The sequence below is a fragment of the Dendropsophus ebraccatus genome, chromosome 3, assembly GCF_027789765.1.
Source record: "Dendropsophus ebraccatus isolate aDenEbr1 chromosome 3, aDenEbr1.pat, whole genome shotgun sequence".
Classification (NCBI taxonomy): Eukaryota; Metazoa; Chordata; class Amphibia; order Anura; family Hylidae; genus Dendropsophus; species Dendropsophus ebraccatus.
Window position 1 is genome coordinate 167,570,492 of NC_091456.1, and position 27,966 is coordinate 167,598,457.

The 27,966-nt window shown below is 45.2% G+C and overlaps 1 protein-coding gene across 1 annotated transcript; it reads right to left on the bottom strand.

Annotated features, from left to right (window-relative positions):
* Positions 1-104: 104 nt before the first annotated feature.
* On the bottom strand, positions 105-26,794 carry RANBP3L (RAN binding protein 3 like). The gene is made up of 15 exons (XM_069963549.1): positions 26,291-26,794; positions 14,924-14,982; positions 14,115-14,148; positions 13,229-13,306; positions 11,908-11,982; positions 11,240-11,305; positions 10,494-10,612; positions 9,895-9,986; positions 9,132-9,216; positions 8,570-8,663; positions 8,279-8,403; positions 7,904-8,024; positions 2,459-2,601; positions 2,003-2,204; positions 105-816 (listed from the first exon to the last, which is right to left on the bottom strand). Exons 1-15 carry the CDS (start codon positions 26,523-26,525, stop codon positions 773-775), a joined length of 1,572 nt encoding a protein of 523 aa, XP_069819650.1. The 5' UTR covers positions 26,526-26,794; the 3' UTR covers positions 105-772.
* Positions 26,795-27,966: the final 1,172 nt, after the last annotated feature.

Genomic DNA, 27,966 nt, shown 5'->3' on the forward strand with positions numbered 1-27,966 from the left:
TCAATTGTCAACTGTGCTAGTAACAAGTCTGGTTTTAAAGTGTTACTGTCACTTAAAAAAAAAATAAAGTGACAGTGACACTAAAAAGGTCTTGTTAAGAGAAGAAAAACAGAGCTACGTTCTTACAGAAACAGCGCCATTCTAGTCCTCAGTTTGTGTGCGGTATTGCAGATCAGCTCCATTAAAGAGAGTTGTATTACCACACACAACCTAAGAAGAGGGTGGCGCTGTTTTGGGAATTATAATAAAGAATTGCTAGTCATAAAGCTCCAGGGCAGAGCTTCCCTTTAGTTGATCTCAGCCATTAGAGGCAATATAATATACTGTAATATTTTAACATTACAAAATAAGCAAACAAATCTCAATGTTTATAAAAAGTAAACTGGATCCATCAATATGATGCACAATCCTCGCTTGATCTGCTTATAACTTTTCTGAATTGATGCTCGTACACATGAATTCGCAGGCACCTGATCGCAATGGCGCTGTCTGAAAATAGGAAGTCAATTGGATCTTGGGTGCATACCCGGCAGCAATAGGAATGCTTTTCATAGTAAGGTGCATTCTGAGGCGTAGTCCTTGAGGTATAGGTGTTGTCCCTGTAAGATGCAGTCCTGTCTCCTGGGGACGTGGCGGGGGGGTTTTAGGCAGAGATGTCTGCCCACCTGCAGTTCCTGTAGCGTCTGACAATGGGATGGGCGCTGCCGTATACGTGCCCTTAAAGCACAAAGATGCAAGGCAGAGAAAAGCGAGGAGCCAAGATGGCTGACTGTCAGGAGTAGAGGACGGGCTGACGCCGGATCCACTGGTGATGGTCTGGAAGAGATGAGGAGGCAAGATGTTATTACAGAGGGAAGCATACAGAGGTCAAAATACAGGGGGCATCATACAGAGGGCAATATATATGGGACATCATACAGAGGGCAATATACGGGGGTACAATACAGGAGGCATACAGGGGTCATCATACAGAGGGCAATATACAGGGAGTAAAATACAGGAGGCATCATACAGAGGGCAATATATATGGGACATCATACAGAAGGCAATATACAGGGAGTAAAATACAGGAGGTATCATACAGAGGGAAGCATACAAGAGGCATCATAAAGAGGACAATATACAGGGGACATCATACAGAGGGAAGCATACAGAGGGCAATATACATTCGACATCATAAAGAAGGCAATATACAGGGGGTAAAATACAGGAGGCATACAGGGGGTAAAATACAGGAGGCATACAAGGGGCATCATATAGAGGGCATTATACAGGGGGCATCGTACAGAGGGAAGCAGACAAGGGGCATCATACAGAGGGAAGCATACAGGGAGCATGATACAGAGAGAAGCATACAGAGGGCATTGTCTAGGGAAAGCATATAGGGGGCATCATAAAAATGACAATATACAGGGGGCATCGTACAGAGGGAAGTATACAGGGGGCATCATACAGAGGAAGGCATGCAGGTGGCATCCTACAGAGGGAAGCATACAGGGGGGCATCATACAGAGGGAAGCCTACAGGGGGCACCGTACAGAGGGAAGCATACAGGGGGGCATCATACAGAGGGAAGCCTACAGGGGGCACCGTACCGAGGGAAGCATACAGGGGGGCATCATACAGAGGGAAGCCTACAGAGGGCACCGTACAGAGGGAAGCATTCAGGAGGTAGGGTAAACAGGAAAACATAAAATGGGCATCATATAAAGGGACGTATACAGTGGGCATTCTACAGAGGGCAATATACAGGAGGCATCATACAGCGGGAAGCATTCAGGGGACATTGTCCAGAGGTAAGCGTATAGGGGGCATCATAAAAATGACAATATACAGGGTGCATCCTATGGAGGGCAATATACAGAAAGATTCATATAGAGGTCCTTCGACAGAGCCCATCATACATACCCCCTGTTTTTTGTCCTTTGTATGGTCATACAGAAGGCATCATACAGAGCACATTATACAGGAGGCATCATACATAGGAAAGTGTGGAGCGTACCAGACATCCTGCTAGGATACAGGAGTGTATCATCATCATCTTCCTCGTCCTCACTGTCGCTGTTCAGCAGCCGTACACGGGAGTCTTCCTCAGCGTCTGGGTTCGGGCTCCTCCGATCCAGTTCCTGGTCCCTTTGGCTTCTCATCGCAATAAGACGATGATGAATGGCGGCATAGAGACGGGCGGCATCTTTAACCCCGGCCTGAAACACACAAGGTAAAATATAGAAGCCCATGTTTGATAATGTGGATGGGAGCACCATAGTCTAGTAAAGGCCTGTGTCCACCCATAGGCGCCACCACTGTCCTCAGGTTGTGCGTGGTATTGCACCCCAGATCCATTGAAACACAGGTGGGGCGTAGCTAATCGTCAATAACCAATTTAGCGTCATTAGACTTAAGCCTCTGAATAGGCCCTGTCATATAGCTTTGAAAAAGCCGAGGGCCCACATCTTACCTGCACCAGAAATATCTTGACGCTATTGTCAGTCAGGTCCGTTGCGGTGAGGCGCACACACTTCCTGTTCGCCCGCTCCAGTTTCATTTCGTTAAAGATTTTACTGTTCAGAATCAGCTTCAGGTTGCCATGGTTTCTCATCACTAAACCAGAAGTAAAACAAAGGGATAAAGATTGTTATTACATATAATGTGATGAGGTAGATAATATGTCATATGACGCCATATATTGCTTTAACAGAAGCCACATTCATGATGTCAGAGCAGTGGCGCACAACCCAAGGACCCTAAACTGTAGCAAAACTACAATTCCCATCATGCCTAGACAGCCAATTGCTGTCCAAGCATGATGGGAATTGTAGTTATGCAACAGCTGGAGGGCCCCAGGTTGGGCACCGCTGCTTTAGATGGACTGAATGGCTATGTGGTATCGGTAAGGGAAGTTTACGTTTTTTAGAGTGCTCTTCTATTTAAGTGTTTAGTGTTTTAACAAAGTTTTCTTTGGCGTCAATGATTTCAGATGATTCTCAGAGACATTGGAATGATAAGAAACCAGAGGGAGAAAGAAGAAGAGCAAGATACGGGTTCAGAAGCGAGAAAATCTCATGACATGAACAAAAGGTAAATCATTTTTTTTGCAACTTTAGATTTTCTATTGCCTTTTATGCCTATTTGAGTGAGAACCTTGTTATAAATTATTAACAGGGGCTTTGATGGAGTGCGGCCTACATGGTCATCATCAGCTGCCACTGGTTTGCCATAGATCAGCTTGCCAAACTGTATAGCACATTAGATGACTCTACTTTCTGTATGTTGGTATTATATGAGCACTATGTGGCGGTTTATCTTCTCATGATACCCATCTATCTCCATATATATATATTCACGCTGGATTTGTCTAAGCATATATGTGTCCTGGATAGGAGAGAGGGAAAAGCCACTGCCAGACACATCTGGCAGCATTGTATCTCCCCAAGAAGAGGAAGAGTGAGTGTGCCAAAATCCAGGTAGATGGAGGGAAATTAGAGGGTTCTGCTAACATTAGCCTAATGTGTAGGATCAGCTTTAATAGCACAGGTCCTGTATATTATTTTTGCACTATATGGCAGCAGCTTTGTGCACCGTTATTTTGGCAACTATATAACCAAGGCCCTGCAGCTATAATGCACCCCATTGCCGTACCCAATAGACAGGGGTGCACACTGATATGGCATGGTGCACATCCTGGCAGTAACAGAAGACTCCTGCCATGCAGCAAGCTACACGCTAGATCTACTGTCACAGAACGAGAGTATCTATCATGCCCATCGGCAAATACACAAGACTTTTTCTCTATAGGCACTGCAGAGATAGCAAACAGGCCCGGGAGGTGACACTGATCTCTGCTACTACAACCATCAAACATGAACAGAGATAATGTGGAATACAGTGTAGTAGAGGGCAGTAGAGAACCTCACTGAGAGGTTAAGGGGGAGTCTGTCCACACGAACCACAAATTCCAGGTATACCATACAAACCCAGTTCATCAGTAACCTCTCCTCCACATACCATCTATACTGTGTAAATCATTCCCCAGTACAGTGCCAGCCTGTTCACCAGCATGGCATATGGAAATCAAACTTTAAAAGGACCTGAATACTGATGGTCCTGTTACAATTATGTACTTTGTACCTCTGTGAGCAAGGGCCAGATAGACAAGTCCCCCCTAGGGCCTTACACTCGCCCACATGGGGCTGCTCACAAGCCATATCTACATTGCCAGCACTATGTCATGGTGTAGCGGAGAGGAATATGTTTAGTGCTGTTTTTGTCATTGTTGCTCGGTGCATCAGTAACCCCTTCTCTCAAAAATGCCATCTATAGTAGTGTAAACTATCCCCCAGCAGAGTGCACTTTCTCCAGCACTATGTCATGGAATAGCAGAGAAAGACATAATTTGTATGATAATTGATGAAATCAGGGAAGCACTCCTAGTTCCTTACACATCTTGGGTGTATCAGTGCATCATAACTCCTTCTCCTTCCCCAAAATGCTATCTATAGTAGTGTACTATGTAAACCATCTCCCAGCAAAGTGCACTTTCTCCAGCACTACATCATGGCATAGCAGAGAGGAATATGTTCTGTGATGTTTCTTTCATTGTTGCTCGGTGCTCAGTAACCCCTTCTCCCAAATGCCACCTATAGTAGTGTACAATGTAAACCATCGCCCAGAAGAGTGCACTTTCACAAACACTGTCATGGCATAGCGGAGAAACACATGATCTGCATGATGCGTGATGTCATCAGAGAAACACCCTTTGTTTCCTACCCGGGTCTCTATACCTCACCCACATCATTGTGCAATCCCGAACCCTCTGGAATCCAGGCTGCCGTTCTACATGGTCTCCCATGAACCTCACTTTGTCTTCCAAATGTCATTTTCCCCATGTGTCCATAATAAAAAATGCCTTTTACCTCTCCCTTTGGGGGCCGCCACCTTTTGCTGCTACCTAGCAGGAGTTTTCTGCTTTCACAGTGCCCAAACTTCCCCACCATGCTGCGTCCATATGTCTGTTCCAGCAAGTCACTGGGAGGAAAAAGCCGACACAGTATTTAAAGAAGCAGGAAGTGCATCATGGAGGCTTCGGAGCTGGTCGCCTCGTACGAGCATTAGGAGGACTACATGACTATGTGGATAGTGAGGGTGGCAAGTGGGTGGCACATGAGCCCTGTGGACCCGGAGGACTGCACATGAGCAGAGGAGATAGAGATAAAGGGGATAGGGGAGTATGTATTGTAGGGGTTGGGGGTGGGGGAGTTCAATTCATGATTTCAAGGATATCAAGGGAAGGAGGGGCCTGCACAATCAGAAAACCCTGCCCAGTGCATTAAGGGACCTTAGTCTGATTGACCAGCTACGTGGAGGTGTAACCAGCTATGTAGAGGAGGTGTAACCAGCTATGTAGAGGAGGTGTAACCAGCTATGTAGAGGAGGTGTAACCAGCTATGTAGAAGAGGTGTAAACAGCTATGTAGAAGAAGTGTAACCAGCAATGTATAAGAGGTGTAACCAGCAATGTAGAAGAGGTGTAACCAGCTATGTAGAAGAGGTGTAACCAGCTATGTAGAAGAGGTGTAACCAGCTATGCAGAAGAGGTGTAACCAGCTATGTAGAGGAGGTGTAACCAGCTATGTAGAAGAGGTGTAACCAGCTATGTAGAGGAGGTGTAACCAGCAATGTAGAAGAGGTGTAACCAGCAATGTAGAGGAGGTGTAACCAGCAATGTAGAAGAGGTGTAACCAGCAATGTAGAGGAGGTGTAACCAGCTACGTGGAGGTGTAACCAGCTATGTAGAGGTGTAACCAGCTATGTAGAGGAGGTGTAACCAGCTATGTAGAAGAGGTGTAACCAGCTATGTAGAGGAGGTGTAACCAGCAATGTAGAGGAGGTGTAACCAGCAATGTAGAAGAGGTGTAACCAGCAATGTAGAGGAGGTGTAACCAGCTACGTGGAGGTGTAACCAGCTATGTAGAGGTGTAACCAGCTATGTAGAGGAGGTGTAACCAGCTATGTAGAAGAGGTGTAACCAGCTATGTAGAGGAGGTGTAACCAGCTATGTAGAAGAGGTGTAACCAGCTATGTAGAAGAGGTGTAACCAGCTATGCAGAAGAGGTGTAACCAGCTATGTAGAAGAGGTGTAACCAGCTATGCAGAAGAGGTGTAACCAGCTATGTAGAGGAGGTGTAACCAGCTATGTAGAGGAGGTGTAACCAGCTATGTAGAAGAGGTGTAACCAGCTATGTAGAGGAGGTGTAACCAGCAATGTAGAAGAGGTGTAACCAGCAATGTAGAGGAGGTGTAACCAGCAATGTAGAAGAGGTGTAACCAGCAATGTAGAGGAGGTGTAACCAGCTACGTGGAGGTGTAACCAGCTATGTAGAGGTGTAACCAGCTATGTAGAGGAGGTGTAACCAGCTATGTAGAAGAGGTGTAACCAGCTATGTAGAAGAGGTGTAACCAGCTATGTAGAAGAGGTGTAACCAGCTATGTAGAAGAGGTGTAACCAGCTATGTAGAGGAGGTGTAACCAGCTATGTAGAAGAGGTGTAACCAGCTATGTAGAGGAGGTGTAACCAGCTATGTAGAGAAGGTGTAACCAGCTATGTAGAGAAGGTGTAACCAGCTATGTAGAGGAGATGTAACCAGCTATGTAGAAGAGGTGTAACCAGCTATGTAGAGAATGTATAACCAGCTATGTAGAGGAGGTGTAACCAGCTATGTAGAGGATATGTAACCAGCTATGTAGAGGAGGTGTAACCAGCTATGTAGAGGAGGTGTAACCAGCTATGTAGAGAATGTATAACCAGCTATGTAGAAGAGGTGTAACCAGCTATGTAGAGGATATGTAACCAGCTATGTAGAGGAGGTGTAACCAGCTATGTAGAGGAAATGTAACCAGCTATGTAGAGGAGGTGTAACCAGCAATGTAGAAGAGGTGTAACCAGCAATGTAGAGGAGGTGTAACCAGCTACGTGGAGGTGTAACCAGCTATGTAGAGGTGTAACCAGCTATGTAGAGGAGGTGTAGCCAGCTATGTAGAGAAGGTGTAACCAGCTATGTAGAGGAGGTGTAACCAGCTATGTAGAGAAGGTGTAACCAGCTATGTAGAAGAGCTGTAACCAGCTATGTAGAAGAGGTGTAGCCAGCTATGTAGAAGAGGTGTAACCAGCTATGTAGAGGAGGTGTAACCAGCTATGTAGAGAATGTATAACCAGCTATGTAGAGGAGGTGTAACCAGTTATGTAGAGGAGGTGTAACCAGATATGTAGAAGAGGTGTAACCAGCTATGTAGAGAAGGTGTAACCAGCTATGTAGAGAAGGTGTAACCAGATATGTAGAAGAGGTGTAACCAGCTATGTAGAGAAGGTGTAACCAGCTATGTAGAGAAGGTGTAACCAGCTATGTAGAGAAGGTGTAACCAGCTATGTAGAAGAGGTGTAACCAGCTATGTAGAAGAGGTGTAACCAGCTATGTAGAGGAGGTGTAACCAGCTATGTAGAGGAGGTGTAACCAGATATGTAGAAGAGGTGTAACCAGCTATGTAGAGAAGGTGTAACCAGCTATGTAGAGAAGGTGTAACCAGCTATGTAGAGAAGGTGTAACCAGCTATGTAGAGAAGGTGTAACCAGCTATGTAGAGAAGGTGTAACCAGCTATGTAGAGAAGGTGTAAGCAGCTATGTAGAGAATGTATAACCAGCTATGTAGAAGAGTTGTGACCAGCTTTGCAGAGGAGGTGTAACCAGCTGTGTAGAGGTATACCCAGCTGTCTATATGAGGTGTAACCAGCTGTGTAGAGGTGTAACCAGGTATCATGTAGAATATTTTGGGGCCCAGCGTGCGTTCTCCTCCACTTTACCACTATGAATGTGGCTCTGATGGTTTAGCTCTTTGCTTTTATTCTCTACCTATTCGTGATCTAAGAAACCCATTGGCGGTGGTGGCCATGTCATTGAGCCGTAGGTAGCCGCGTCCTCGCTCTGTCCACGCCTGACTTTCCTTGTTGAAGACGAACAGCCTGCAGTTAACCTAAAGAGGAAAAAGAAATGAGTGCAGCTCTGGAGTATAATAAGCATGTAACTCATCAATACAGGATCAGTAATGTAATGTATGCACACAGTGACCCCACCAGCAGAATAATGAGTGATGCTCTGGAGTATAATACAGGATGTAACTCAGGATTTGTGCAGGATAAGTAATGTAATGTATGTGCACAGTAACCCTACCAGCAGAATAGTGAGAGCAGCTCTGGTGTATAATACAGGATGTAAGAAGTGACTAACCTGCAGTACATTTCGCTCTGCCTCCTCTCCTGTGACAATGTCCACTTGGTCCAGTTCATACTTTAGTTTTGGCCTGGACGTGTATGCTGCAGCAGACTCTATAAGGCTTGCGTGTGATCTGCGTTCTAGAAGAAAAAAAAGGTCTGAGAAAATACGAGGTAACCATTTATTGTGCAAAGTCAAGGTAGCTACCACCGATTCAGGTGGCATGAGATTACTGAGAGATTAAACCTGTTTCCAATGCTATGACCTTAGCTGTATACTTGGTATGGTATCTTGGTATATACTTACTTTGATAGGGCCAGTTCCTGTTACAGGATCCTCTGGCTGATGGGACGTCCCTCCTGGTCATGCTGGTCTGAGACGCAGTCGGCCTCTGGGGGCTCTGAAAATAGAGCAAAGAGTTTCTCTTACATTGGGCTATAAATAAGTATATGTGCTTTATACCCCACACAGCAGTTTCCTAAAGTCATTCCCAGTTAGTCCTTCACTCGTCCTCATCTGTCGAGTAGAGAAATATTAAATTCCCATGTTTACTTGTTATGGAAAAAAAAAAAAATAACAACCAATATGGCCGCCATTACTGTTAATCTCCTGAACAGCATGTGGTCCATCAATGTACTCTATGTACAATGTACCTATATACACTCACATAGATGAGACTGGCGATATATACGAGATAGTATACAAAGGCATAGTATACACTAAAGACAACCAATACCCCTGCCCCCCCCCCCCCCATCACGTTATAAGACATAATATAAGGCATCACTTTGAGCTAAATAGGTTATAATTGCGTTAAAAACTTTCCCAGAAGGTCACATGTTCCCATTTCAGCGTGTCGTGGACTCACCATGACTCTTCTCTCCATGTTTTCCCCAAAGACAAAATCCACATTGTATTTGTGCGCCATAAACATTCGCTCGAACGGCTGCATCCTGGATAGAGAGAACAGTGAGAAGACTGTGGTCTTAGTAATAGCCACAACCACAAACCAAATCCTACAATCCCAAGCATGAGATTTAAAATATTTAAAGGGGGCACATCATCCCTTGATCTAATCCTCTGTACGTGTCTCCAGAAATCAATCCTATCCCTCTCCTCCTTACTGTCCTATGTCCTGGCTGCAGCAGGAGCCCCATGGACATAGACAACAATGGAGTTTGTCTCCTTGACATGAATGGGAAACATTACTGGGCATACTCTGTGACCTTTAAAGAAGGGGGGGGGGGGCTAAGCTGTGAGCTCTATCTATTGTCACCTATTGCTGTAATACTGTACAGTATCATAACAGACAGAACAGGACTTTTAGGCTTAGTGGCCAGAATGCAAGCTGCAAGATTTCAGGATTATTTTAAAATATAGATAGTAGAAGCAAATACGACAAGAGCACATGGGCCTGTGTGATAGGGCCAGGATTGTCCTGTGTTATATAGCCCTTAAGGTGTGTATAGGGAAGGAACCTATAATTAAGGAGCATCAGGTGGATGACCACAATAGATTCTTTGAATACCTTACCAGTCAATGTGACACGGACGTTGACCCCCTGCTACCGCATATACGCACACGCACACACACACCACCTCCACCTTTAAAGTATTTCTTCCTTTTCTCACCTTGTTTCAATGCCCAAGGCACATGCTGATCCGGAAGACGACTTTGGCTGTTCTGCATTGCTGGCTGCTGCATTGCTTTTTACTTCATGTGTCTTTAAAAAAAAATTAAAATAAACTGAAACCAAGTTGTGCCACACAGCGTCTCATAGCTGATTAGAGGGGGGATCTATATCTTCTGCATTATGAGGAGGAAGCCAGCAACAAGTCTTTATTTCCTTGCACTGCCCCCAAAGGGGAAATCAAGTATTACACCGTGTTCATTGTAACTCCACAATGACATTCTGCTTGACGCTATAACTGAGAGTCCTGAATGGGAGGACTCCCAACTTTTCTACAGTATAAAAAGCTAAATCAATGTCATTCCATAATCACTGTATAATGAGAAGTTGTATACGCTTGTGTATATATTCTCATACTATCCTATGAAGTCCTATGGCCTCAATCATATCCAACATCAGTAACGCTACAATGTATCGGTGCAGGAGCCCACTGTTTACACTGAAGCAGACCCTCTGCTGTTTGTTAGGTCTCTACGGATCACATTCTGTTTAAGCAAGCTGTGATACTGAGAATGGTAAAGGACTGGAATATAAAATTACCTTGTTTTCTTGACTGGTGGCGATGGCGGCAGCTTCTGTCTTCTTCTCATCTATGCAGATGGTTATAGGCGGAGGCTGCAGCGTCGCAGGTTTTATCACTGGCCAAGACTGAACATTACCTACAGAATATAAACCATGCATAGATATCAATGACTGAACTTATTATCTATCTATCTATCTCATATCTGTCTCTGTCTCTGTCTCTCTCTCTCTCTCTCTCTCTCATCTATCTCCTCTCTCCCCCTTCCTGTGTGGAAACTACATGTAGTGAAGCTTTCCTGACTTCCTCCTGACACAGGGAATAGCTCAGATAGGTGATAACCTGCTAATAACACAGTGAAGACAACCAGGGCCCATGTGATAACTTCACTCATTGGAATGGCTAAAACAAGCGCCAGATAGATAACATTAGGTAAGAGGACGTGTTAAGCTGTGAAATGATTCCCAGCAGGGATGAAGAGGTTAAACCCTACAGTATTGTGTGTCCTATAACGTGATATCACTAGGTAACACTTGCCAGCAGTGCGGGTAGGGATCCTGCTGTATGCCAGGACGCTATGTGCTTGGCCGGGCAGCGAGGGGGGGGCACACTAACTACAAGATGGGAACTTTCCCATGAGATTATATCCAAAAATAATCCTGGTGTGGATTGGGATTACGGTGAATAATGTTCTTCTAATCTTGTCTTCAGGGCATCAGATTTCTATCTATCGAATATCTTCTATCTATAAAGTAATAGTACAAACCCGCATCTCCGCTGCTTCTCTGCTCCGGCAGGAGTGTGGATGGCATGAATACATTGTTCTGTAGCACTGTAAGAACATAGGACAAAAAGAAACAATTATCTACAGATCCAACAAATCCAAATCCCCTCCACCACCACCACCATATAATGCTGATAGTACCCGGTCCACAATATGTATCATCTCAGAATGGTATCTTATATCTCCCCTGTGCACTGATAGATGAGCCCACAAGGGAGGCCTATGTAGCAGCTCATGGGCCTCTGAAGGTGGGGTGGTCCAGACCAGTTTTGTCCAATTCCCAGTGGGCCAAAATGCAAACTTGGTAACAGGACCCCCACCAACTATATGGCATTTATAATACAGGTTTCTTATATATGGCAGAGGAGTCATTGGGCACACTCAGGTACAAGGGCCTGTATACAGCTGCTAGCTTGGCGTCCTATACAGTATAGCTAGGCCCCTCCAATGGTTTGGATTCCCGACTCCCCTGCAGGTACTGGGATTTCCAGCCCACTGTGTGCAGTACCTGAAGGGGAGGAAGAAGGACGGGGCTCACAATGTGATCCAGCCTTATAAGGGTGATCCCATTGTTCTATATATGATGGGAGGCAGGACCCCAACCCTTTCGCAGCACCAGTCACTCATACTGGTATTAACATTGGGCTTACCAGGCTGGTTTGGAGGGAAACTTGTCAGAAGAGTAAAGGAGGAGGAGCGAACACGTTTGTCCAAGACGCTGTGATCTGGATAAAGAATGATAAGACATATTATAGAGGGAAGACGACAGCTGCATCATGTGACATGGAGTCCATTAACAGGTGGAACAGCACAATCTGATCTACAACTTAAAGGGATTGTCTGGTATTGAATTACCCTTACCAACCCTTACCTTACCATTAGAATACTGCGTTAATAAAAGGAAGGGGGGGGGGGGTCAGCATTCAGGATTCTCATCTACAGAGAGTGGCTTTCTCTGGAGGACTCAGTATTCCTGTCTTACACAGACAGCCCATTCATATGAACAGGTAGTGTGTAATACTTAAATTCTCCTATGGTGGCGCTGCAGGGAACCTGTTTAGGTTCCCGTCAGCTGTTCTGATTCTTTGATCTTTAGGTGACGTTTGGATCTGTTATAAAATGGATTCATCCACTAAAAATGAAAATGTGAACAAAGCCCAACCAGGATACATCAGAAGAAAGAGGTGTATAGTATATATACATATACAGTGGTGCCTTGGATTACGAGCATAATTCGTTCCAGGACCGTGCTTGTAATCCAAATCCACTCTTAAACCAAAGCACATTTTCCCATAAGAAATCATTGAAATGCAGATAATTGGTTCCACACCCCAAAAATAATGATTTATTATTCTGAATAACATGTAAAACAGATGAAACAAACATTCAGAAACAGCAGAATATGTGATATTATAAGTTACTGTATAGTATAACAATCAGCATGTGATGTATAATGTATAGTAACTGCATAACCCTGATAACACAGCAGCAGTTTGTAGATACAGGGTGGAACTGCAGATCCCCATAATGCAGTAGCGTAGTACAACGGGCTAGAATAGAGAAGCAGGAAAGCTGTCAGAGGTCACATGACAGCAATGGGGAAGGGGTGTTTGTTCAGCATGGGAATATGTGGGCACAGTATAGCAGCACACTCTGTCCGGGGAGAGAGGGGTTACAGCTATGGAGAGATTACCTCCACAGTCCTGTCCCAGGATGCAAGCCCCAGCCTGAAGTGGATCTGCTATGATTTGGAAGGTGAGGGAGACTTCCTGGGTCAGAGTACAGCGCTGTAGACCCTGCTATGCAGACCATGCCCCTCCCTAACTCACGCTCCCACCCAGTACAGGGAGCTCTTAAACCAAAGCGATGCTCTTAAACCAAGTCACAATTTTGGAAAACTGTGAGCTCTTAAACCAAAACGCTCTTAAACCAAGTTACTCTTAAACCAAGGTACCACTGTATAGGCGTTACCTGTATCCGTAGAGGACTGGGTTGGCCTGAATGTGAATGAGGATGATCTGAGCCTCTTCTCAGGAAACACACACAGACCTGCAGGACAAGGACATAGGTATAAATCAGTATATATAAAGTATATTACCTGCATGTAAGGCTCTAAACAGAACATTAGTGTTCTGAGCTCTTGGGCCCCACTATTTAACATGGAGCATATAGTCCCCATTCACAGCCAAAGAGCAGGAGCATGCACTATCCTTGAGCTTAAAGGGGGCTGCCAGAAATAGCTGAAAGCACCCATTCTGGGGCAGCCATCTTGTCTGAGATACCGCTCCTAGCAGTTCAGAGATTTGCTTTACAGCAACCATGTAAAAGCTAAGTTTAATCAGAAAACCTATTGACTTTCATAGAAGAGTGTTGTGGGCATGCTCTGTGACTATGTAAAAGTAAGGTAAAGCATAGCACAGCTTTTGTGCTTTATACTAGGCATCTCTACTTTATGATTTCTATAGGAGAGTGTAGTGGTCATGCTCTGACAATGCAGAGGTAAGGTATAGCATAACACAGCTTTAAATATTTACCCATAAGAAGCATCTCTAAGCTGTGATTTCTGTAGGAGAGTGTAGTGGGCATGCTCTGTATAATTACAGGGAGGTAAGATATAGATATAGCATGTCTTTTATGCTTTACCTATACTAGGAATCTCTAAGCTGTGCTTTCTATAGGAGAGTGTAGTAGGCATGCTCAGTGACTATGCAGAGGTTAGGTATAGCATAGGACATCTTTTATGCTTCATCTGTACTAGGCATCTGTACACTGTGATTTATATACACCCTGGGGTATATTCTCATTCTGCATTGCTGGTGGTTCAGATTCATGTCAGATTTAAATAAATTTTACTTACTGTTCTCTGCTTTTGCGGTAATATCCGCGTGTCTCTGTGTATAAAGACAAAAACATATAGATAAGCCTCTGTTCTGTTAATAACAGCCATGACCACTATGACAAATCCATTTCTACCTCACGGTTCCCTCCTACCATTTTGGGTATACAGCTCCTATGCAGATCTATGTATTTCAATGGTCTTTTCCTGAAGATATATTCCCTTCCTTCTCAAAGTTTGTCAAAATATGCAAAAACATTTTTGTACATTTTGGCTCCCAAGTGTTTACATGGGGCATTTACAGAGGTGCATTACTTCTAGAAGACAGGATCTCCTTACTTCCCCCCATGTAATAGCCTGTAGGACTCATTTACCAAATGATTTCTTACACCAGGGAAACAGCTTTAAAGTCCAAGCCACTAGGTGTCTCACTTTTCTACAATGTGCTGTCCACTGCCTGTTTCTAGGCTCAGTCTGTCTCTAGTAACAGATATACCAAGACGGAACACACAGTGGGACACAGATGAGAGGAAGAGAACCTGGAATGTGTACCTGCAATCTATGAGCCTGTTCTTGTTCATAAAAGTTAAATCAAGGCTTCCCTCTAATCCCACCAGTAAATATTAGTGTATCTACTGCTTTATGTGCGGAATATCCTCCCCCTTTGGTTTAGCGTAACCCCTTTTTGCAGTGCTGATGCCATTTTTTTCTTTTCTGTTCCCATAGGAAACCCAATGCATCAGTAACCCCTTCTCATCCGCATGTCCTCTATAGTGGTGTACTATAAATCGCCCAGTAGTAAGGACTAGACGCTGTGATCATTGGCATACCTTAAATGGCCGATCCTTCTTCTCGAACAGAAATACCGGTTGGGCCAGCAATGATTTGTCTGCAAAACAGGAGAGAGGAGGCACAATGTAAGTATACGGCAGAGATCAGGTGACTGGGTGATAGGTAATGAATGTATACAAGAACAACATATAGATGGCGGCACAGTAATGCGATGTAACGTCTTCCTGGTCCGGGACACAGCTACATTACATTACGCCTGTAGACTATTACAGCACTGTCCTGAAATAGATTTGCTGCCAACTATACATTCCTATCCGGTGTAGGATTTCTACAGGGATCGGCAGTCTCCACATTATAGGCAGGACACAGAGTTGATCAAAACTGGGGCAAACGTCTAGCAAATATAATCAGGGCCAAGGACACTGTACACATTATAGTTTACTGATCCAGCACTGTAGACGCCATCAGAGCTTTGCAGGCTTCCTCTTGGCTCTGAGCCTACAACCTTCAGCAGTTAATGCTGGTATACCACGTGGCGAGTGCGTGTTCTGCAGATTTGTGTACAACATTGCCCAGGATGCAGAGTTGCTTTATAGACAGCACAAACAGACAAAGAGCAAGCAGCAGAATTTAGGAGTTCAGCTCTGGATTCAGTAGAATGGTGGTGATTAGATGGTGCCCTGTCTTTTGCACGTGATATATAAATAACCATGCTATACGGTACATAAATAACACTAAAGTGGCCTAAATACCAGTGCTATAGTACACATAGTGCCGCCATACAGTGCTGAAACGATACCAACATTGACCAAATGACTATTGATAGTGCTATATTGTTTCTACATAATACTGTGATGCAAATAATATTCAAATAGGTAGTAATGGCCATAATCCCCAGGTCTCAAGTCTTCTGTGCAGTTAGATATAGGGGACGCAGAGGTAGCGGTTTTCTCCAGGCCCTTTGCTTTATAAGACACCAGTGTTTTCCATGGTAGTTACGACCCTATACAGATTTTGTATTCAGACTCATGATGCTTTAGGTTAAAGGGGTTATCCAGCGCTACAAAAACATGGCCACTTTCCCCCTACTGTTGTCTCCAGTTTGGGTGGGGTTTTGAAACTCAGTTCCATTAAAGTAAATGGAGCTTAATTGCAAACTGCACCTGAACTGGAGACAACAGTATGGGGAAAAGTGTTTTTGTAGCGCTAGATAACCCCTTTAAGCCTCTGCAGGTCCCACTAATGCATCCTGTATGACCACAAAGACACTCCATAACTGACACCAAAAATTCTGAGTATATATGATATATATATATATATATATATATATATACACACACACACACACACGTATCCTGTGCGCTATGGTGACATAAGCTGCCTCCACACATCTGCTGTCCGATCTGCATAGGCATTTACATGATGTGTTGGGGTGGTCTGGTAATCCCCTATAGACAGTTTATGGACAGCCCTCATGTCTGTTTAACCCTTGTCTGCACATAGGTGGCCATTAAAAGGGTTGTCCAGGGCTTTTTTTTTTATTGCCTATTCTCAGAATAGGTCAGCAATATCTCATTGGTGGTCCTAAACCTGCCATAGCTATTGTTACCTCAATACTAAGTGAGCAGAGCAAGACAGCGCCATACATTGTGTAGTGGCCATGTGGAGTTACTGCAGCCAAGCTCCCATAGAAGTCAATGATGCTGCAGTAACGTAGCATGGCCACTACACAATGTATGGCGCTGTCTACGTTTAGCTCTTTTACTGGTGTTGTGGCACCAGGATCAGACATTGATAGGTTATTCTAGGGAAAAGCTATTTAAAAGTTTCTATTTTTAAGTCGATAAAAAGAGAAATAAAAGAGAAATATGCAAGGTGTAAAAAATAAAGAAAGATTTATATCCCTGACAAAAATTTCTCTAACTAAACCTTTATAGATCAAAATGAAACCAATAGAAATTTCTATTTTAAGGTTCATCTATGTGGCAAAAAAAAAAAAAAAAAAAAGAAGAAAGAAATTGGATTACACTATTACTGTTTATCAGACATACAAAAAAATTATAAAAATGCTATGGGAAGAACTGCTTAAAGGGGTTATCCATAATTTGAAAACCACGTCCGCTTTTTTTCCCTCAACAGTGACGCTCCTGTCCTAGGGTTGTGTGTGGTATCACAACTAAATGGAACTGAGCGGTAATACCACACACAACCTGAGCACAGGTTTGGCGCTGTTTCAGAATGAAAGCCGCTATGTTTTAATCATCTTATACTAGGAGTTTCAAAACTAAGCGGAAAATAACACCACAAAATGAGTGAGCTGTGATGACACAAGCAGCGTAATAGCGGTGAGTGTAAATGATGGTAAGGAGCGGATTACTACTAGGTAAACATTCTCGTCACTCTCCGGCTCTAGGGCAGTAAACACACACCGGCTCAGGCTGGGCCCGACTGGTTTGTTTTGCTCTTGGCAGACGTAATACTGGGACAAATAACAGGAGAGAGGACAAGAATCGCACTGTAACTGGCTGCAGAGCTGCGCTCCCTCCACTGCCAGCCTCTCGTTGACTCTCTGCCCAGAGAGCTGGCTGCCAAGAGCAGACACAATTATACTGTAATCTTCCCTAAGCTGGCCATGGTGACACTGAGGAGCCTGTGTGTGCCCGTCACTGAAACGCAAGGCACAATACGGATAATCCCTAGGGACAAAGGGTCATCAGACCGATCACTGTCTGATTTACTTATTACGTAACGTCCGGGCACACAAGCCTTGTATTACGCACCAGTGACTGCCTCCACTTATACCTTATATATCAAGATCTCTGCTTGCTGTCATAGAATGGAAACTTCTACTGTAACCTGTTCAGGACACAGGAGTCATGACTGAACTGTCATTGTGCACCCGTGTGTCCATTCATTGTGATGATCAGTAAGCAGACATGTTAAAATCTCCAAGAAATTCATAAAAAAAAAAAAAAAAAAAAACACTACAATGCCCAACATACCACAGGTTTGAGAACACTGCCTTAAAGGGGTTATCCAGGATTTCTTTCTTCCAAAATCAGCGCCATCCATGTCCTCAGGTTGCATGCGGTATTACAATTCAGCTACAAAACTTTAATAGAATTGAGCTGCAGTGCCGCACATAAAGTGAGGACAAGAGTGGCGCACTTTCTGGTAGAATTCAGCCATGTTTATTCTGGATTTACCTTTTATACCAGTGCTAACACATGCTAAGCTTTGTTCTGTCACTTCCTGTGCTCTGCCCTGATCTAGCCGTAACTAGAGACAGATTTTTACTAACAACAGGCAGCAGACAGTAGTTTGCAGGAAAGTGAGACACCTAGAGGCCAAGACTTTGGAGCTGTTTTCCTGGGCTCCAACATTTTTGAGAAATAAAATTATGTTCAGATATGTTACAGATCACATATGTTATAGGCTGATAACATGGGGGAGGGGGAAGGTGTTTAAAAGATAATGATCATTTAAAGGAATTTTTTAGGATGAGAACTTTATTGCATATGTAAATAAGATGTTTTGCTAATATGTCTCCTCAGACTCCCAATATGTTCTTAGGGTGTAGTATATGCCGCACCTGATTAGAATGTATGATGCACAGATAACTGCATCTTTTACATGCCAACATGGGGCACTAGAGAGACTGGGGTTTAGCTGGTTACTTATAGTTACATGGGTTTTTACAGGATTATAAAAACATGAATGCGTACTTTTAGAAACAGTGCCACACCTGTCCATAGGTTGGGTCTGGTACTGCAGCTTAGCTTCACTGAAATAAATTGAATACACTAGCCAATACTGTTATTTTATGCAGTTTTTATAACTCCTTTCAAAATCCTGTTGGTTGCCCTTGGTAACAGACTACAGTTCACCACCACTCTGCAGTCAGACAGCCTAGAGCTCTCTGTGTAACTGCCATCACATAATGTACTTCTCCCTGGTAACAGGACAGCAGCAGAACTCACAATTTAGGCCTAAATGGGGATTAGTGAGGATCAGAACGGGATAAGCTAATTATTATTTATAAAGCCTCTAAACATGAGGATTATTACAGCAAAATATTATCCTAAGGTGGAGTTCTCCTTTAAGTGAACTAAATAACTACAGATCTGCTACATAATCACAGCCATGACCTTCCATCAGAATAATGGAAAACTTTCTAAGAAAAAAGCACAGAATCTTTCTGCTAAACCCCCCGGGTGGACAAGGACTGAACGCTCATGTTCTCACACCATGACAGTGATAATTCAGTACAACAGGCCGAGCCAGAAGGGGAATGAAATAAGATTCCAGAACATTCTACATGTGAAGACAAGATGACTGAGCTGCAGGTACCGACATAACACAACGCTGTATAAAAGGCAAATACATATCCATCCAATGGACAATGACAGGCACATGACCACTAAAATGACTCTCTTAAAGGGGGTTTCCAGCTCTGTCCACAAGATAGGTGATTGCGGTTTAACTGGTGGGGTCTAGATGATCAGATGAGGGTTCTTTCTTTCTGTCGTCTTCTAAACTTTTTGTAAAATCAAGGAGAAACAGCCCTCGGCAGAGCGCTTCTCATTCATTTCCATTCAATCAACAGAGCTGCGTCATAGAGGGGAGGGGGTTCCCTCCCACTGGGGGCGGGGCGGCCCGCCTCTAGTGCTTCAACCCCGGCCCGTACACGACATCGGGGGTGAACAGCACCGTACATGGGAACCGGGCTGAGGTTCAAAAAAAGGACTGCGGCGCTGGCTTCCCCGTGCCGGCGCCGTTCTATCCATGGGCAAATCTTAAAGCGAATGTACCTGATTGTACATTTGCTTTAAAGGGGTTTTCCAAGGTAAAAAAAAAAAAATTACAACCACTTTCTTGCAAAAACAGCGGCACCCCTATCTTAAAGCGAATGTACCACCAGGTACATCACCAACAGACCAGAACAGATCTGAGCTGCAATACCAGACACAGCCTGAGGACAAGGGTGGGGCTATTTCTGCCATTTTTCTAGATGAGAGGGAGAACATTTATTCACTTCACAGTAAGCCCTATCCACACATCCCAATCCACACCGGGATTATTTTTGGATATAATCTCATGGGAAAGTTGCCATCTTGTAGTAAGTGTACCCCCCAGCCACCCGTGCCTGGCCAAGCACATAGCGTCCTGGCATACAGCAGGATTCCTGCCCGCACCGCTGCCAAGTGTTACCTAGTGATATCACGTTAAAGGACACACAATACTGTAGGGTTTAACCTCTTCATCCCTGGCTGGGAATCATTTCACAGCTTAACACGTCCTCTTACCTAATGTCACATCTATCTGGCGCTTGTTTTCAGCAATCTCAGTGAGTAAGGTTATCACGTGGGCCTGCTTGTCATCACTGTGTTATTCTCAGCGTCAAGCAGATGCCAAGAAAGCTTTACTATTTGCAGGTTGCGTTTAGTTACCGGTGAGCAGGATTATGTGCATTAGTTATATAAGTTATATATATTAGTTATATTATATTCTCCAACCTATTGCAGAACTACAGATATCAGCAGCGTGGACGCCATTGGCTTAGTGTCTATATGTCCTTCTGTATTAGTGATGTTAATCGATTTTCAGTACGCCACGTGGTTATGAGAGGTTTCCATACTGATCGACCCACTACAAGCTTGTATGGATGCAGGTCCAGTTCGTGGTAGCTCAGGTGCACCTTACTATTCAGGTTTACTTGTCCATGCGGGGTCAGCTACAGGATGTGGGGTCAGAGTCAGATCATGACCTGGGGCTCCACCTGGGCAAAACATTGTCTAAACTACAACTCCCATCATGCCAGGCACAAAGCTGAAGAGTCATAGGATGGGGAACACACCTTAGAGAGCCTAACAAAGATACAGTGCCTAAATAATACCTCCTTATAGAACCTAGCAAATATGCAGTACCTAAATAATACCTCCTTATGCAACACTTTCCAAATAACAGTACCAGGCAGAGGTCATATAACATCACCTCAGAGTGTCTAAATAATACCTCCATACAGTGCAAAATGGGAAAAATACATGTATTATTTGTAAAAATAAATCCTGGGATTCAGACAGGGCCAGCTCCTTCAGGGGCCCAGAGAGGGAGAGGGGCCCTGTGTTCTGATGTTCGTCCCCCTCACTTTAGTGCAGGGCGAGCGAGCTGAACATCAGAAGACAGAGAAAGATCAGGACCTCTTAGCATTCTGCTCAGAGAGAGGGATAAAGGACCTGATCACATGACCCACAGATCCTTATTACTACAGTGTGGAGATCGGCTGGGCAGAGGAAGAGGGAGAAGACTGAGCTGTAAGTGCGGTGTGTATGTGTGTCAGTCAGTAGTGTGTGTGTGTTAGTCAGTAATGTATATGGCATTAAGTGTCTGTGTAAGTTTGTATGTCATTTATGTAATTAAAGGGGGTTATCCAGCGCTACAAAAACATGGCCACTTTCTTCCAGAGACAGCCCCACTCTTGTCTCTAGCTTGGGCGGGGTTTTGCTGCTCAGTTCTATTTCAGTGTCAGTAATGTGTGTGTGTCAGTAAATGTGTCAGTCACTAATGTCTGTTTGTTTGTGTATGTTAGTGGTGTCATAAGTGATTGTGAATAGTGGATAGACGGATGAGGAGCCTGCAAAGACCTGCAGTGGGCCCTGGATTCAGAAGTGTCAAAACGAGACCCCCCTCCCCCATAAGAGGGGACCAGTAATACAAAGCACATACATTATAGTTATAAGGGATCCTGCAGATTTTGCATTAGGGACCAGGGGCTCCATCAGTCAGTGGCCATGGGCATCCAGTTAACTGCCCAGAGGAAGCTGCAGAAGCCAATGGGAGACACAGTGACAGCAGCGATCACACCGCCGGGATCTGTCAGCAGAGCGAACGCAAAACACCAAAACACAAATAAAGATTCACCAGTATAAAGGCAATATTAGTCAGAAAGAGCAACTAACAATGCAGAACACCAAAGTACAGGGTATACTGCAATACCTCCAGGAAAGCTGGGTGATAACTGACATATCCTCTATTATAGCTCACAAAGGGCTGGTCACCCAGCTTGTCTATATACTGATAGTTTTGCTCTCAGCTGAGAAGTGATACAATTGTATCCAGTCTAGACAATGCTCTGTGAGCTCTACAGCCTAGACTCCAGACTGATACATTGTACATAGCTAGTCCTGCTCTCAGCTGAGAAGTGATACAATTGTATCCAGTCTAGACAATGCTCTGTGAGCTCTACAGCCTGCACTCCAGACTGATACATTGTACATAGCTAGTCCTGCTCTCAGCTGAGAAGTGATACAGTTGTATCCAGTCTAGACAATGCTCTGTGAGCTCTACAGCCTGGATTCCAGACTGATACATTGTACATAGCTAGTCCTGCTCTCAGCTGAGAAGTGATACAGTTGTATCCAGTCTAGACAATGCTCTGTGAGCTCTACAGCCTGGACTCCAGACTGATACATTGTACATAGCTAGTCCTGCTCTCAGCTGAGAAGTGATACAGTTGTATCCAGTCTAGACAATGCTCTGATATTGCAGTAATAATAGTAGAAATGGAAATAGCTGCAATACCAGGCATCGCCTGTAGATAAGAGTGGCGCTGTTTCTGGATACAGAAGCAAATCCTTTTTCCCTAACCCTAGACAACTCTTAGTGGAATTGTAACTGAAAACACAACCTCAGTGCCCGGAGCTATAATAGGAAAGTGTATCAGTGGAGCAGGGGCCCCGGCCGGCCCGGAGGTGTAATGTAATCCCATGTAGGTTAATGAGATGTAGGGAGACGTCAGCTGGATGTAACCGGACCCCGGGAGCCGCAGCTTTGTGATGACTCGGTGATCTGGCTGTCAGCGGCCGGGGCAGGTTTGGTGAGGAGCCTCCAGCTCTACACATGTGGCCGGAGCAGACAATGTCCAGCCAATACAGCCCCAGGCCGTCTCATCCGGACCCTTCTGCTTTGAGCTGGGAGGATGGGAGTGCCCCAGATCCTGTACTACAACCCAAAGCATCTGCATGCAGGGGGGAGGCCTACGGGAGTCACAGAAACAGCCTGCAGACATGATACCGCTGCAGGAACGCCCCATTCATGGAAGATACTATCATTAGGTACAAGGCACGCAGAGTCATCGCCAGCTACTGCAATGTGATCAGGCGAGAAAGTTACCAGGGAGGGAAAAACAGCGCCACCCTTGTCCTCAGGTTGTGTGTGGTATTACAACTCAGCTCCATTCACTTCAATGGAACAGATCAATGTGCAGAAACTTTTATCCAGCAGCACAATTTCAGAGGGGTCACTATAACGTATAGTGGAAAGGATAGTATGATCGTCACCCTCCAGGGTATGTTCTCATGGAGCAGAATGGGTCGGGGTTTCAAGGATTCCCAGGAATCTCTGCAACAAATAATCCGCCATGTTTATGAACATACCCTTCAAAGGGATTGTTCACAAAAAAAAAATCTGTCAAAGCAACTGGTGCCAGAAAGTGCCAGAGATTTGTAATTTACTTCTTTTAAAAAATCTCAAGTCTTCCAGTACTTATCAGCTCCTGTATGTCCTGCAGAAAGTGGGGTATTCTTTCCAGTCTGGAGAGCAAGGAAGGTTTTCTATGGGGATTTGCTGCTGCTCTGGACAGTTCCTGACATGGACAGAGGTGGCAGCAGAGAGCACTGTGTCAGACTGGAGAGATACACCACTTCCTGCAGGACATATAGCAGCTGATAAGTACTGGAAGACTTAAGATTGTTTAATGGAAGTTGATTTGAAATAATTTTTTGGGGGGTGAACAACCCCTTTAAGGCAGGGACTACAGTAAAAGCACACCTGTAAATTAGTCACAGGCAATATATGGCAGTATATGCAGAGGTGCCAGTCACATATGCCCAAAAGCTTTACTGCCATATAAGACCCTAGTATTATTCATAGCAAAAAACAGCGCCATCCTTGTTCTTAGGTTGTGTGTGGTATTACAACTCTGCTCTATTGACTTCATTGAAATTGAGCTGCAATACCACACACAAACTGAAGACAGGGTGGCGCTGTATATCCGTCTCCTAATCCAAGATAGTATCTTTTGTAAATGAGACTTCGGAGTCACGGCTTTACACAAATGAAGGATTTTCTTACTAGCCATTGAGCCCTGATGTGAGAGAAAAAGCCCCCCCTCCCCCACACATAATCCTTACTGATGTCACAGCTTGATGACATCAAGGCATCGTAAGTCACTGAGCAAAAATGCTGTACTGCACCTTTAAGGCGTTGTGTACTGCACTGTCTATTATATATGGTTATGGGGAAATCAATACAATATGTCAGATTGGAGGCCGTGCCGGGCCGACATGCTTCAGATACCACATTCCTGCTTCTCTAGGTCACCGCTAGAGATCTGCTCTGAAGTTACCTTCCTCCTCTTCTACAAGTTTCATTTCTTTCTGCCTGGTCCCATCTTCCGGCCTCCCACAGAGCAGAGCGAGAGGCCAGGAGCACTAGAGACAGGGGCCCCGCAGAACTAGAGGCCAGGAGCACTAGAGACAGGGGCCCCGCAGAACTAGAGGCCAGGAGCACTAGAGACAGGGGCCCCGCAGAACTAGAGGCCAGGAGCACTAGACTCAGGGGCCTCGCAGAACTAGAGGCCAGGAGCACTAGAGACAGGGGCCCCGCAGAACTAGAGGCCAGGAGCACTAGAGACAGGGGCCCCGCAGAACTAGAGGCCAGGAGCACTAGAGACAGGGGCCCCGCAGAACTAGAGGCCAGGAGCACTAGACTCAGGGGCCTCGCAGAACTAGAGGCCAGGAGCACTAGAGACAGGGGCCCCACAGAACTAGAGGCCAGGAGCACTAGACTCAGGGGCCTCGCAGAACTAGAGGCCAGGAGCACTAGAGACAGGGGCCCCGCAGAACTAGAGGCCAGGAGCACTAGACTCAGGGGCCTCGCAGAACTAGAGGCCAGGAGCACTAGAGACAGGGGCCCCGCAGAACTAGAGGCCAGGAGCACTAGAGACAGGGGCCCCACAGAACTAGAGGCCAGGAGCACTAGAGACAGGGGCCCCGCAGAACTAGAGGCCAGGAGCACTAGACTCAGGGGCCCCGCAGAACTAGAGGCCAGGAGCACTAGACGCAGGGGTCCTGCAGAACACTACCCTAGACTCAGGGGCCCTCCAGAACACTACCCTAGACTCAGGGGCCCCGCAGAACTAGAGGCCAGGAGCACTAGACTCAGGGGCCCCGCAGAGCGAGAGGCCAGGAGCACTAGACTCAGGGGCCCCGCAGAACTAGAGGCCAGGAGCACTAGACTCAGGGGCCCCACAGAGCAGAGCGAGAGGCCAGGAGCACTAGAGACAGGGGCCCCGCAGAACTAGAGGCCAGGAGCACTAGACTCAGGGGCCCCGCAGAACTAGAGGTCAGGAGCACTAGAGACAGGGGCCCCGCAGAACTAGAGGCCAGGAGCACTAGAGACAGGGGCCCCGCAGAACTAGAGGCCAGGAGCACTAGACTCAGGGGCCCCGCAGAACTAGAGGCCAGGAGCACTAGATTCAGGGGCCCCACAGAACTAGAGGCCAGGAGCACTAGACTCAGGGGTCCTGCAGAACACTACCCTAGACTCAGGGGCCCTCCAGAACACTACCCTAGACTCAGGGGCCCTCCAGAACACTACCCTAGACTCAGGGGCACTGCAGAACACTACACTAGACCCAGGGAATCTGCAGAACACTACGCTAGACCCAGGGGCCCTGCAGAACACTATCCTATTCTCAGGGGCCCTGCATACCAGAGGGCCCATCCCTACTGCCACCGGGAGAGAGGCAACATAAGGATTCTATAGGCGGATACATTGTTGCATTTTATCATATTTGTAATCTACAAATTGTCAGGATGATAATTGGATTGCTAGTGAACCTGAAGGGGGCGCCCTATGATATCTCACTTTCAGCAAGGGGCCCACATTTGATGCTTGCACAGGGGCCCCCTGCTGGCTCCCACCTCCCTTGCTTCTACTAGGGATAAATGATAAGGAACTTTCAATGCACTTCCAATACAATATATTCTAGTTAGAGTTCTGCCCGATATAATTAGATATATATAATAATGCACAGTATTGGGGACATGTTGGAACACTTACTTCTACTGGACAGAATATGCTGGAACTTTTGGTCCTCGCAGAAGCGTTAACTCACAAACTATAATATCATACATGACTAGATATCGAAACTACCAGCTACTTAGCTGGGACTTGTAGTTCTGGGGCCACTGTGATTGTGAAAAGTCCCATAGCATATTAATTGTATCAAGTAACGCAGATGTAGGTTTTTTTGTATTTAAATTTAAATATTTTTTTTTGCATTTATGGTAAACATGAGAAAACTCAATGATGGCTAATGGTTTGGTGGTCATGGCACTCACCTCTCTGGCACTCTAGGTGGCTCTCCAGGTGGTAGCATACACCATTGCCGACGATCCCAACTGCCAAGCGGTCGCACTCGTGCGATGATCGTCCGCCAGTCGTGATGCACATCGCGACTTTGTCGGATTGGCTCTCGTCCGGACGTCTGGAAGTGGCTGCGGAATCGTTGCACAGACGCTCTATCTCAGGGTAGAAAACATTCTCTCTGATTAGAGGAGTTTGCTGGTTTCTCATACCGACCTATTCGGACCTTTGGGGGGGGGGAAAGTGAAGTTTCGCAGCAGCTTTGAACACTAGGGAGCGGTGAACGCAGAATAGCAGATCGCTTCCAAGCCTGCACAGGGACAAAGCAATGTGGTGGTGTGACTCATTCCCCTGCTGCGGTCACTAGTAATTCACCCTGTAGGGTTAGCTCCTGTAAGCAGTCCTGCAGCAGGCTACGTGCACATCTAGTGAGAGAGGAGCTAAACAAGCCTTGATCTATGGGCAGGGATATGCTGATGAGGCCGCCCGCCCCTGGCCCACCCTCTCACCAGTAAGGATATCATGTTACTTCGTGTACTCACACTCCAGTTCTTCAACCGGATCATCCTGGTATTCCCCAGTCCTTTCACTAGGCCATGGCGGTGATTATTGTGCACAATTAGAACACTAATGCATTGTGGATTTCCTCCCTAATGTATCCGATAAGGCTGCAGGAAGACAATACAGGACTTAAGATTTGAAAGAAAAAAAAAAATTGTTTGATATTTTTACATTTTTAAAAAAGGACACGATATGTGACATCACGCGTGGTAAGTCGTCGCGGAGCACGATGAATAGGCCTCCAGATTGTATGGAAATATAAAAGGACGTGGAGAGGGTCAGCAAATTTACTAAGACCAAACTAGGAGTGAAGGCTCTGTTATGCTGCGTTTACACGAATCGATAATTGGCCCGATCGGACGATTAACGATGTCGGAGTAACGATTTTTTTTTTCATAACGATCAGCGTTTAGACGGTACGATATATCGTACGGAAAATTCGTTTTGCGATCGCTTAAGCCTATCTCACACATTGGTTAAATCGGCGAACGACTGTTTACATGGACCGATCTGTGGATTTTTTGCGAACGACGATTTGAGAACATGTAAGATCAAAATGAACGATTTCTCGTTCGTCGTTTGATCGTTCGCTGCGTTTACACGTAAGATTATCGTTCGATCATTATCGCGCAAATTCGCACGATAATCGTTACGTGTATACGCAGCATTACACGAAGTGATCTGCACATTTTTAGCGAACAACCAATGACGATTTGAGAACTTGTTGAAAAATCTAAATTAACGATTTCTTGCTCGTCGCTTGATTGTTCGCTGTATTTACACGAGCCGACCATCGATCAAATGCGATCGTTATGGCGAAAAATTTTAACGATAATCGTTCCGTGTAAACGCAGCATAAAGGCCTTATTACATGGGATGATTATTGTGCTAATTAACGTTATGTCGTTCAAATATAACCGATAATCGTTTTGTGTAAATGCAGGCAAAGTTCAAACGACCATTGTTCATTTGGTGCTGACACCAAAATCATTGTCAATTGTTCGCTTTAATTCTGCATTCATTCGCTAATAGTTCAGTGTAATTCCACATTGTTCCTTCATTTGCTGGGATCAGGTGGAGTAAAGGATCG

Excerpts from the sequence above, each read along its gene's own strand:
- RANBP3L (XM_069963549.1), bottom strand. The coding sequence starts at position 26,525 with ATGAGAAACCAGCAAACTCCTCTAATCAGAGAGAATGTTTTCTACCCT. Across the intron at positions 13,307-14,114 it reads TACCGCAAAAGCAGAGAACA|GTCTGTGTGTGTTTCCTGAG; the intron begins GTAAGTAAAATT and ends CTTGTCCTGCAG. Across the intron at positions 2,205-2,458 it reads TCAAGATATTTCTGGTGCAG|GCCGGGGTTAAAGATGCCGC; the intron begins GTAAGATGTGGG and ends TGTGTGTTTCAG.